The sequence below is a fragment of the Xenopus tropicalis genome, chromosome 5, assembly GCF_000004195.4.
Source record: "Xenopus tropicalis strain Nigerian chromosome 5, UCB_Xtro_10.0, whole genome shotgun sequence".
Lineage (NCBI taxonomy): Eukaryota > Metazoa > Chordata > Amphibia > Anura > Pipidae > Xenopus > Xenopus tropicalis.
Window position 1 is genome coordinate 7,608,510 of NC_030681.2, and position 13,127 is coordinate 7,621,636.

Sequence of the window (13,127 nt, forward strand, 5' to 3'; positions counted from 1 at the left end):
ATGCACAAAAACGTACATTTTACTCTTGATCGTTTTTCCAAAGTTAGCGATTATATGGCGCTCTCTCTCTCTGGCGCACTCTCAAAGCCTCGAGTAAATAACTGCTATTGTAATATGGAACATCTGCTCTGTATATGTTAGTTAGCCACTCTGCCAATACGTGTCAATGAAGGAAAGTGTTTAGCATGTTGTATATTTAAGTACATCAGGCGTAAGGTATGGAATTGGTTGCAGATTTCATGTTCCGCAGTGATCCAGCCGTGTTATGTATAGTTCCCTCTTTATTATTTTTAACTCTCCCTTTTAGGCTTATGTTCGACGGAGCTCTGCTATGGTGGGCGACTAACTTTGCAACTTTGGAAAGCCAAAGTGATGCCTAGGCCTTTCCACCGACGACTCCTATTATTGCCAGTGGTAAGGCATTTCAGAGCTGTTAGTCGCCCAAGATAACAAACATCTATCGCGGGTGATTAAATAGTTCTGTGGGTCATCAACCTTAAGGGTGAAGGCACACGGAGCTACTAGTAGCAGCTACTTGGCGTAGCTACTAAAATAGACAATGCTGATCTTTTACTGATAACTGTCTCTACCTGTGTTTTAGCAGGGGCAATTCTTAAGATGGCCAAACACCTTCAGATCCGCTCGCTTGGCGATGTCACCAAGTGAGCGGATCTTCTCCCGATATCTCCCACCTATGGGTGGGGGATATCGGGAGAATCCAGGCTAATTTGGTTGCTTCCAATTTCAAATTATAACGACGGGTATAGGCAAAGTCGGTTCGGGGACCACATCAACGAGCCGATGCGGTCCCCAATCCGACTAAATGTTTTAACCTGCCCCTCGGTCTAAGGGACCCATGTCGGCAGCTAGAATTGGCCTGTGTATGGCCCCCTTTAGTATTGTCTATGGCAGGGGATTTTCTGGTGTTTAGTAGCCGTGACAAGTAGCTGCTACTAGTAGCTCCATGTGTCTTTACCCTAACATTCTCACTGGTTTGTCTGGGTGCCACTGACTGAAGTGAAGGTTGTCTGTCTCTGGACCAGCTGCACAGAGTGAAGATCCACTGGGCCTAAAATAGAAGTTGATTTATTATTTAGAGGAATGAAACAGCAAGCACAATCAGATATTAAAAGGTTCCCAATTCTTTCACAAATTAAAAATGAGTGACCTTGTCCGTTTATTCACTGCAGTTATTGCCTTCAAGTATCAGCCTAAGTGAAAGGAAGTGCGTAGCAAAATGGCTCAATCCATTATCAAGGCCTTTTCTGATATATATTATATATATCTATAGCTTTGCTGCCTTAGATATAAGTGGAAGAGCATTTAGGCTCTGGATAACACTGATAAATAAATGATATCAGATGTTGGCAGTGAGAAAGCAACAGCTGCTCCATCGGAGGCTGCGATTAGATTCGCCTTATCACTGCTGCCCAAGTCTTTCGAAGAATCCCCATATGCCGCCATCCAACTGCTGGGTATGGCTGTGTGTGTAACTGCTGCTCGTAGTCACGCTGCAGATTAAAATGTGGCCTGTCTGCTATGTGTCTGGCCTTGGGATGCAGGATTTTACGGTATCAGTTACATCTTGTAATGCATATACATTAGGAGTGCCTCGTATAAACTCTGTATTATAGGCCTTGGCTTTGTTACATGGTATAACTGAATCAGTGAAGGCAAAACACACCTAGATACTACTTGTTACAGGCCCCTCCCACTTACCCATCATTCTGTGTGTGTGTGTCACATGGTATAACTGAGAAAACAAAGACAAACACCCCTAGATATGGGGAACCCCTCATATAAACTACTTGTTACAGGCCCCTCCCACTTACCCATCAGTCTGTGTGTGTCACATGGTATAAGTGAATAAACAAAGACAAACACCCCTAGATATGGGGAACCCCTCATATAAACTACTTGTTACAGGCCCCTCCCACTTACCCATCATTCTGTGTGTGTGTCACATGGTATAAGTGAATAAACAAAGACAAACACCCCTAGATATGGGGAACCCCTCATATAAACTACTTGTTACAGGCCCCTCCCACTTACCCATCATTCTGTGTGTGTGTCACATGGTATAAGTGAATAAACAAAGACAAACACCCCTAGATATGGGGAACCCCTCATATAAACTACTTGTTACAGGCCCCTCCCACTTACCCATCAGTCTGTGTGTGTCACATGGTATAAGTGAATAAACAAAGACAAACACCCCTAGATATGGGGAACCCCTCATATAAACTATTTGTTACAAGCCCCTCCCACTTACCCATCATTCTGTGTGTGTGTCACATGGTATAAGTGAATAAACAAAGACAAACACCCCTAGATATGGGGAACCCCTCATATAAACTACTTGTTACAGGCCCCTCCCACTTACCCATCATTCTGTGTGTGTGTCACATGGTATAAGTGAATAAACAAAGACAAACACCCCTAGATATGGGGAACCCCTCATATAAGCTACTTGTGTGTGTTCTGTGTGTGTCACATGGTATAAGTGAATAAATAAAGACAAAACTCACTGTAGATATGGTGGATACTCACTAAGTAACTAACCCCAAGCAGATGAAGTATTCCTATTTCCTATTTATAGCCTCCTGCCTCCCACACAGGAATAAATTCTTTGCATCCGTGACATTTGTATAGGGAGCATTGGGGAATCAAAACATGCTTTATTTTCATTTCTTCAGTGGATTTTCTCATTAGTAGTGCAATGTGGAGACTGCAGTAAATTAGAAGCAGGCGGCCATTTTTGTTCCGGAATGTGGCCTGCCACCCAGGCAGGATGGCCAGCACAATTCCAGCAATGCGGCACATAAGGGCTATAGGATATCTCAAAGAGAGAGGGCACATTTTAACAAGAGACAGGCCTACCATGTGTCTTTCCCCGGTGCCCTTCTAAGTGCAGCCAGCACGGCCTAACAGCCCACTTGTGAGATTTTACTTAGTGGGGGGGGGGTCTGTGACATGGAAGAAATGTGGGAATGTCAGTAAGAATTGTAACCTGAGTCTCTAAAAACCATGGTGGCATTGTAGCGCATACCCACCATTCACTGAAGGTCAATGATGTGGATGTTGTGCTGCTCAGCTTATTGTCCCTAACAGTGCAACTAACTGGAATGGTGGAGAGAGCCAGAGTAAATAAAAAAGGACAGGGACAAGGAAAGCCGGATTAATTGGAGGTTTTCTCTGAACCAGTGCTCCTTTTTAGGAACTCCATGCCACCATCTTCCTTTTATTGCCCCTTTTGTTACTACAGGTATAGGACCCATTATCCAGAATAGCAAGGGTATTCCGGATAAGGGGTCTTTCTGTAATTTGGATCTCCGTACCTTAAGTCTACTAAAAAATCAATAAACCATTAATTAAACCCAATAGGATTGTTTTGCATCCAATAAGGATTATTTATATCTTAGTTGGGATCAATTACAAGGTACTGTTTTATTACTATAGAGCATATATGTCAAACACAAGGCCCGGGGGCCAAATCCGGCCCACCTGGCTGTTTTATGTGGCCCTTGGTGAGTGTGTCTGACCATCCAGCCTGATCAATTTCCATTTTCCTCACATAGTAACTAAGACTAAGAGGTATATTTATCATGCTGTGTAAAAAGTGGAGTGAAGCATTACCGCTAATGTTGCCCAAGGCATCCAATTAGTAATCAGTAACAGTAGCAAAGCATCTATAGGCTGCTATGAGCAACATCACCGGTAATGTCTTACTCCACTTTTTACCCATTGTGATAAATGTACCCCTTAGTATCTTGCTAAGTATATTAATAAAAAATTTGGCCCGCGACTTAGCCTGTGTTTTAGATTTTGGCCCCCTTATGTGATTGAGTTTGACACCCCTGCTATAGAGAAAAAGGAAATCAGTTTCAAAATTGTGAATTATTTGATTAAAATAGAGTCTATGGCAGACAGGCTTTCTGTAATTCGGAGCTTTCTGGATAACGGGTTTCCGGATAAGGAATCCCATACCTGTGGTGCAGACTTAAGGTGGCCATACATTGGTCGATAAAAGCTGTCAACTGTATCTTGCCCAAAATCATCCAGATATCGATTGGGCAGGTTTAAATATCCCTGCTCCTTGATGGGTGGGGTCCTCTCCCCAGCGGCCTTCATTCCCAACATTGGCATCTGATCATTATTCCTAAAAGGTTCTGGGCAGGGCCAAAAACTGCAACTGATTACAAGTTTCCTTGTCCTAAAGAAATAAAGGAAATGTACTTAGGTTATTGACATAATAAACGCAGCTTCCCAGTGATTTTAGATGCTTTTCCTATGCAGTTCTATAGTGCATAGAACTACCCCAAGGCATCAGTGTAGCCCCCCCCCCCCCGTGTTCCGTAGCCCTTTGACTTTGATTCTGACAGGTGTCTTCCTCTGACCTTGAGTGCAAATCTACAATCCCTGCCAAAGCTGCCATAAAGCAAGACAGGACTGCTGTTGTTGGCAGACAGTAAGTAGAAACAGTCATGCGAGTACCAGGAAATGTCATTCCCTTGAAGAGGAAAAAAAAAAAATAACTACAACTTTTTTTTAGAATTAAAAGATTTTATTCTATTCTACTCATCTGTATGTAGTATTACACAGTGTTTTTAGTTGTAAGTAAACATTTTTAAAGGGATTCTGTCATGATTTTTATGTGGTACTTTTTATTTCTAAATTTACTCTACCATTTAAAATTGTATTCTTGAACCAACAAATGTATTTGTAGCTGTAATATTGGTGTGTAGGCGCCATCTCAGTGCCTTGTGCCTGAGTCTGAGCTTTCAGCCAGCGCTACACATTAGAACTGCTTTCAGCTAACCTATTGTTTCTCCTACTCCCATGTAACTGGAGGAGTCCCAAGCCGGACTTGGATTTCTTACTATTGAGTGCTATTCTGATACCTACTGGGAGCTGCTATCTTGCTCCCTTCCCATTGTTCTGCTGATCGGCTGCTGGGGGTGAGGGGGGGATATCACTCCAACTTGCAGCGCAGCAGTAAAGTGTGAGTGAAGTTTATCAGAGCACAGGTCGCATGGCTGTGGCACCCTGGGAAATGAAGAATATGGCTAGCCCCATGGGAAAAACAGATTACAATGCAGGATTCTGCTGGAGAAGCTCTATTAACTGATGGGTTTTGGAAAAAAAACAGTTCCTTAAATCTGACGATAGTGCCCTTCTATTGTACATATGGGTCCTTTCCTGCACAGGGAACGGCACAGACTTGCGATGTCGGCGTAAGCAATCTGTTAGAAAATGGGCACAAACACATTTTATTGCCATAACGACCTCTTGTCAACATTAGCTCCCATGAGCAACCCAGCTGTTTAAATACAGTGCTTAAAACGGTTTTGGTCGCAGAAAGGTGCCGGTATCTGTAGAATCTGTTATTTTTAGCGCACGAGCCTGGCCGTAGCCGCAAGTGATGGGGACTGGGTTTCCTTGGAGCTTGAAACATCCATTTGCCAAGCATTGGCCTTTCACATGTACACAAAGTGTCTTCAACAAGGTGATCAAGTCACTAAAGTAAACAGCAGTGCGGCACTGCAGCCCGGCATACTCTGCCGCCTGATTTATATGAGGGCCGAGTGTTTATGGAAAGTACAGATGTTTAAGTAAACGGCTGCCTCTCCAGCTAAAGTTATGGCAGTGTTTTCCTCTTTGTCCAGTTAATGCCAGGCTAGTAACGAGGAGGGGAATGTTGGCCAGTAATGGGATCCACACAGTCAAACGCTATGAAACATAACAAACCATTAAAATGGAGTTATAAATAGGTTTTAAACTTGGAATCTGAATATTGAATGGGCTTATTTAAGATCGTGTAGATCAGGTGCCACAAAAGCCAAATGACATTTGGAAATGTTTACAATGATGCTAGGATAGGGATATGCAGTGTGAATGGTAAGCTTCATGGAGCTTCTGTTGTACAGCGTTGGGGAATATACAGGTATGGGATCCCTTATTTGCAAACCCGTTATCCAGAAAACTTCAAAGTACAGGAAGGCCGTCTCCCATAGGGTCCATTTTAAGCAAATAATTGTAATGTTAAAAAGATGCTTTCCTTTTTCTCTGTAATAATAAAGCAGTACCTGTACTTGATCCCAACTAAGATATAATTACCCCTTATTGGGGGCAGAACAGTCCTATTGGGTTTATTTAATGGTTAAATGATTCCCTTTTCTCTGTAATAATAAAACAGTACATGTACTTGATCCCAACTAAGATATAATTACCCCTTATTGGGGCAGAACAGCCCTATTGGGTTTATTTCATGGTTAAATGATTCCCTTTTCTCTGTAATAATAAAACAGTACCTGTACTTGATCCCAACTAAGATATAATTACCCCTTATTGGGGGCAGAACAGCCCTATTGGGTTTATTTAATGGTTAAATGATTCCCTTTTCTCTGTAATAATAAAACAGTACCTGTACTTGATCCCAACTAAGATATAATTACCCCTTATTGGGGCAGAACAGCCCTATTGGGTTTATTTCATGGTTAAATGATTCCCTTTTCTCTGTAATAATAAAACAGTACCTGTACTTGATCCCAACTAAGATATAATTACCCCTTATTGGGGGCAGAACAGCCCTATTGGGTTTATTTAATGGTTAAATGATTCCCTTTTCTCTGTAATAATAAAACAGTACCTGTACTTGATCCCAACTAAGATATAATTACCCCTTATTGGGGCAGAACAACCCTATTGGGTTTATTTAATGGTTAAATGATTCCCTTTTCTCTGTAATAATAAAACAGTACCTGTACTTGATCCCAACTAAGATATAATTACCCCTTATTGGGGGCAGAACAGCCCTATTGGGTTTATTTAATGGTTAAATGATTCCCTTTTCTCTGTAATAATAAAGCAATGCCTTGTACTTGATCCTTACTAAACTGCATTAATCCATTCCAAAACAATCCTATTGGGTTTATTTAATGTTTAAATTATTTTTAGCAGACTTGTGGTGTGGTGATCCAAATAGTAGATAAGATCCTTTATCTGGAAAACTGCCAAAGTATCCAAGCATTCTGGATAATAGATCCTATGCCTTTACTGGCGCTTTATAAATTAAAGTTAATTCTAATAATAATAGCAATTTTTATAGAGTAAAGAGATGATAAAAAGAAGTATCTTGATTTTGCGCTCGCATATGAATAAGTAGTTCACTCCCTGCTATGTGATTTATTTTATATTTGGTTACACACTGTTTTATACACAAATCCAAACATCACTTTTTCATGGTAGTGTCCCTTTAACATTATTTAACCCTGAAATCATTCTGAGATCATCTGATGAGTTAATCGTTAACTGGAAACCATCCTGACGTTTGCTTTTGTGGGTAAATTTAATTGGGATGACTGTGGAGAAAGTAAAAAAAAAACTGTCTCTGAAAACTTAGAGAGCACAACTAGTAAAATCAGATAGGGCGGCCCATTAAAGGGCAAGCTAAGCTTCCCATTTCAGAAACCATGATGCAGAATAGGAAGCACCTTTATACCTGTAACTGGTAAAGGAGAAAGGGTTACAATGAAAGTGTTTCATGTCATCACAGCTGGAAATTAGGGCAGTGGCCCCTTTTATGGTTTCCATACCTGTGGGATAGGGTTTGGGCAGGACTGACTGACTCTCCTTGACCCTATTAAAATCACATTATCCTTCTGGCCTGGGAAAATAGGAGCATCTGGAATGGAGCGTGTGCGTAACTGTGGCCTCTCTTGGGCTCCGGATATGCCGGATTCTTCTAAGCTGTGATTTCAGATGTTGGCACTTATCTGTCCTGCAGAAAATATGCTGTAGTCAATTCAGGCCGAGGAACCGCGGAATGTTAAATGGGTGATTGCCTCGAAAACAGTCAGAACATAGTGAGTAAATGTCATTGGACCTCTGTATGGTTTTAGTCTGGGTTATACTGAACAAATACACTGACATGGCAGGGACTATGCACCAAATACATAGATTTTATATCTGAGAACCTCTTGTGCCCTGGATTCAGCCATGGCTGCTGCCTGTAAGGGCTTTGGACCAGGGAGTTCTGGCATATGATTCCTCCAATACAATTTTTTAACAGAAAATATATACATTTTAGAAGCAGGGCAGGCAGGTATGAGGTAGCTCAGACTCTGTGAAGTCTGCCTTCTATAGGCCAACTCAGTAATGCTGGCAAGCCTGCAGAGGAGATAGGTAGGTAGGCACTCAGGGTTAAGTGAGGGAAGGCAGGCTGCTATCAGTGAGAGATGACCCCTGCAGCTTGGCCTGGCTTTGGAACTATTTAGGTGCCCCAAGGTGGAAGCACCCATGTGTAATAGAGGGACAGTTAGGGTGAGTCCTTGGCTTGTTGCTTATTTGCTGTACTGGTTGGCACTTAACGTCCAGTCCAAAGGCCAGTTAGGGTGAGAGTATTAGGGATGGGCCCTTAGGGTGAAGACACACAGAGCTACTAGTAGCAGCTATTTTCTCACAGCTACTAAATGCCAGAAAATCCCCTGCCATAGACAATACTGGGAATTGCCTCTGCTAATACACACGTTGAGACAGTTATCAGTAAATGATCAGCATTGTCTATTTAAGTAGTCACAACAAGTAGCTGCTACTAGTAGCTCTGTGTGTCTTCACCCTCATTGGGTGTCTCACAGCTAAAAATGGGTGACTACAGACAAGGTAGTTCCATAAATCCATAACTTGGATTTTTACTGTCAGTAAGAAACGGACAATTTGCATTTGCTTTAACCCTGTAAGTGCTGTAGAAGTAGACATCACATTAAAGACAAATACTGGCGCTGTAGAGCCTGAGTTTCCTGACTGCTCATTGATGTATATCATAGGTATGCATGGGAACGTGCTGCGTAAGTCAAAGAACCAACCCTGACTCACAAAGGGTTAAAGGCAGTCACACAAGGCAGGCTTTTACTAGGTCAATTTGTGCTAATTTGCCAATGTTTGCTGGGGTCTGGCATGATAAGGGATACCCCCTTCCCAGAACAGATTGTTAGGAGCTGAAACGCATTAACTGTCTTATAAAAAAGGAAACTAAATATCTGAAATGTTATATAAAATATTTACAAGAAGATTAAAAGTTGTACTGGAACGAACGCAGATGCTGCCTCTGGGGGTTACAGACCCGGGACATTTCCTTGGCTCGCTCACGATGAACGGCTGCGCAGATAGACTTAACCTTTATCTTTTTCCAAATACCCAGTTTTTCCACTACATCACAATACCTGTGCATTACCTACTGCATTCAATCACTTAATGGGACGTTAAAGGGCAAATTTTATTAGACACTTGGCACTGTGCAGGCGTGCAATTCTCCATGGTCAGCAGCTCCGTGCCACATAACTCCATCGGGATTCCTCCAACACTGCTAATTGCACCACCCCATCAGATTATATGTATAGATTGTAAGCTCTACGGGGCAAGGACCTCCACCCTCTTGTGTCTTTAACTTATTGCAACTGTATCTTGTATTCATTTGTATTTATCTATTATTTTCTCAATAACCCCCTGTTTGTATTAATCTATTCTACTGTATAGCACTGCGTACATAAGTAGCACTTTATAAATAAAGATATCCATACATACATACATACATATATACATAAAAAACATTGTAAGTGTCCGTGAATGAACCATATTGGCAGCTGTAATTTAACAACTGTATCTACATGTTGTACCAAAACTGTTCCTTCTGATGGGTTGCTAGGTTTCTGACCCTAGTAACCTGTCTTTTCTTTTAATTTGATTGTTGCAAATCCTTGGATTTCCAGATGTTTCTGGTCTACCTAATCCATAGAATTAGTTTTCTAATATATAATTAAAGGTAAAAGCATTCTGGGAGATGTATATAAGTAACATCTGGGGACCCAAGGTTGAAATACAAGGCCTGGGAGAGCACTCCTCCATTACCCACTGTGGGTCAGACTTGCCTGCTCCTCTTTTCCTTGTGTCTCTTTGGTTCCAGTGTTGACATTCATACTAACTTTCTGGTTCAGACTTTCTGCTACTGCCCAGTTCTTTGCTGCTGCCCTTCATATGGACCTTCATGTCCTGACTTGGGCCTGTGGACTGGTCCTATGTCAGGCCTGGTACTATGCCAGGGTCCCCATGGTGTTAATACCTGGTATTGGGCAACTTGTTCAAGGGCCAAGTTGCCCTTGTGCCTGGTACTATGCCAGGGTCCCCATGGTGTTAATACCTGGTATTGGGCAACTTGTTCAAGGGCCAAGTTGCCCTTGTGCTTATCCCAAGTACTTGGACCTGGATGAGGTTAGTGGGATTGCTAGTGCAGAGAGTATAATTGCTAAAATAGCTGAATATCTGGTTAAGTGACTTAGTATAGTGACTGCTTATGGCAGAAACTGGACTCCATGGTGGCACCTTCGACCCAAGTCAGAAATAGTATCTTGAGACTGGTAGCCAACCTGTGTATATGACTGCAGCTTATAAAAAATACAAACTTGACCATGGAGAAAATATCATCCCCTGCTCAGGATCGAACCCAAGACTGTGAGGCAGCAATTCTACCCACGTGACCCCTTGCTTTGTTCCATTAAAGCACTGAGTTTGTAAATTCCTGCATGATAACGTTCTGAATTAGAGAATAGAGCCATCTTGGGGTGCCCCCTAGGCCTTGTGAGTAACCCACCCCTTGGCACAGAAGGTATTGGGTGCTTCTCCGAGCCATGTGGCCCCTCGCTTCCTCTCCTCCTATTGGAGGTTACGCGTGGTTTGCAGTTGCCAGATCCGCCGTTTATTTTTAGAGCCGGCCCTGATTTCCCTGCCGCAGAGTGTCCTTGCCTTAAATTCCACTCGGTGTTATTGTTTTCTCCCGTTGGCCGATGTGCACTTCCCTGCAACGGACCTGGAATCAAAAGATTCGCTTTCAGCATTTTTTTTCAGGGGCCTCAGCACTTTACCTTCATGTTACGCCTGAATCCTGTCTTGTGGCTTTGCGTGCTGCTATTTGGATAAATAATAAATGGCAGGAGTTGCTACGGAAGTCGCCAACATTTCTGAGGGAACAGGGAAGGTTTAAAGAAATAAGTGCAAACTCGGGTCTTTAAAAGTATAAAGTGTTACATGTGCACTAGAAAAGGGGGATTTACGCAGAAAATGTACTAATACATTGGCAACCAATCACCAGTTAGCTTTGACCCGTCCATTGCAGTTAGATTAATAGAAACAGATATCTGATTGGTTGTGCTGGAATGCTGCCCTGCTGAGGTTTAACACATACGTTTATGATAGGGGTTAACTAGTAACAGGGGTAACAGTTGCTATAGAACAGCGATGTATATAGCAGCCAATCAGCATCCACCTTTTATTAGTCTGGTGCAATTAATACTAACACTAATACTAAATACTAATATCTGATTGTTTATTATGGGTTAATCAAATCCAGCTGCTGATAGGTGGCTTCTGTTGACACACGCCCACTAGGATCCACCAACTTCTACACAAAGTTGTAATTTGGCCACTGCTGCATTTTATTGGACAGACTTTGCATCAGAAGGGCATACAACTCCCAGCATGCCTCCTACGCATTTTCAATTAACTTCTCTTGCACAAACTAGGAGGGAATTTCAGTAAATATCAAACTTTATGCAGTCTGGGGGCATCTATTAATATCATTTATTTCTCTTGCAGCCAAACCATTTGCCCTGAAAGTGAAGCAGATGCGACTGCACAAAGAAGACTTCGAAATTTTAAAAGTTATCGGAAGAGGAGCCTTTGGCGAGGTGAGAGGTCCCTTCGTTTTGCCCCGTGCCTTGCAAGACTGCTTGTCACAGTGGGGTATCCACACTGGGCAAATTTGCCCGTGGGCAGTAACTCATGGCAACCAATCAAATTGTTGCATTCATTGTTCTGCCTGGATCTGACTGAAAAATCCAATCACTGATTGGTTGCTATGGGTTACTGCCCATGGGCAAATTTGCCCAAATGAGACACATGTTTATACAGGTATTAAAGGCAAAGCAAAGCCTTGTGTAGGGTAATTGTATGTGTTTAATATTTGTGGTCCTTTCAGGGAGAATTGCAGAATGCCCTTTTCTGCTGGCAGTTGCTTGGATAGAAGGTATTCTGCCAGTTAGAAGCCTTTCCCCATGTCAGTTGCATTTTGTCATTAAATTGATACTGACCCCTTAGGAACCAAGACCCTCTGTCCCCTTCACTGTCCTGATGCTGTTCTCCTGTATGTGCTGGGATGGAAGGCAATGTGAAATTCTGATAGGCCTGAGTATGGATCTGATCAGAACCCCGGCCTATCAGTGCACTGCCCCCCAATGTAGCATTCAGAGAAACCTGACAGTATAGGGCTAGAGGCCTGTAGCTGGCAGAAGCCTTAGCCTGGGTGGGTAGGAAGGGAGACACAGTTTGCACCACCAGGGATTAACAAGTCAGAGGAGTGTTAAAGCTCAGTGCTGCTGCAGAGCTCTAACACCCCATAGAGCAGAATAGGGATCAACAGCCAACACATTGTGCTGAATTCACTTATTGATCTGCTTTGATAAATGTCTCAAATCATTAAACGCTCTCCCGACTGTCAGGGAAATGTCAGCAAACGGGGATAATATTGAGCCACTAAGGATCCTGATCCATATCTGATCCATCTGTCCCAGGGGACCTATTTACTAGTACTTACATAGCTTCTCATGAAGATTTAAATTCTACTGCAAATATATTTCTGTTTAGGAAAAGTAGAGTTCAGAGATATATTTTGATTAGATTAGTTATGGAAGATTAGCAGTTTAGCTGGAAACAAACCAGCACTCAACAATATCTATAATTATCTATATAATTCTGTAGGCCATGGTTCCGTGCAGTCCGGCTTCTCCTGTAGCAACAAGGCGGTTCTGTGATTGGAAATCCAGTGTTGGCACTTGTGCCGCTGTGTTGCACTGACGTAGCCTCTGCTTATTGGCTCTATGTGGCCCCAAGGCATGGCGCTGTGTGAGCTCCAGGCTCCAACTCAGGGTAGAATATACAGTTCCCGGATTCCTCGCTTGGGTAAACATCTCATTTGTTAAGGGTAAAATAAATATCTCAGGCTGCGAAGCTGTGGGAAAGGACAAGCTGGGGGAATAAATGAGAGAATAAAATTCCAGGCTAAAACACGCTTTTCCTGT

General features: G+C 42.5%; 1 protein-coding gene across 6 annotated transcripts in view; it reads left to right on the forward strand.

Annotated features, from left to right (window-relative positions):
• Positions 1-13,127, forward strand: part of cdc42bpa (CDC42 binding protein kinase alpha) — a 126,358-nt gene that overhangs the window by 31,286 nt on the left and 81,945 nt on the right. For all 6 annotated transcript variants that reach the window (XM_031902580.1, XM_031902576.1, XM_031902577.1 and 3 more), the window contains exon 2: positions 11,647-11,738. In XM_031902580.1, coding sequence (XP_031758440.1) covers positions 11,647-11,738 — 92 coding nt within the window. The remainder of the gene's footprint in view (positions 1-11,646; positions 11,739-13,127) is intronic.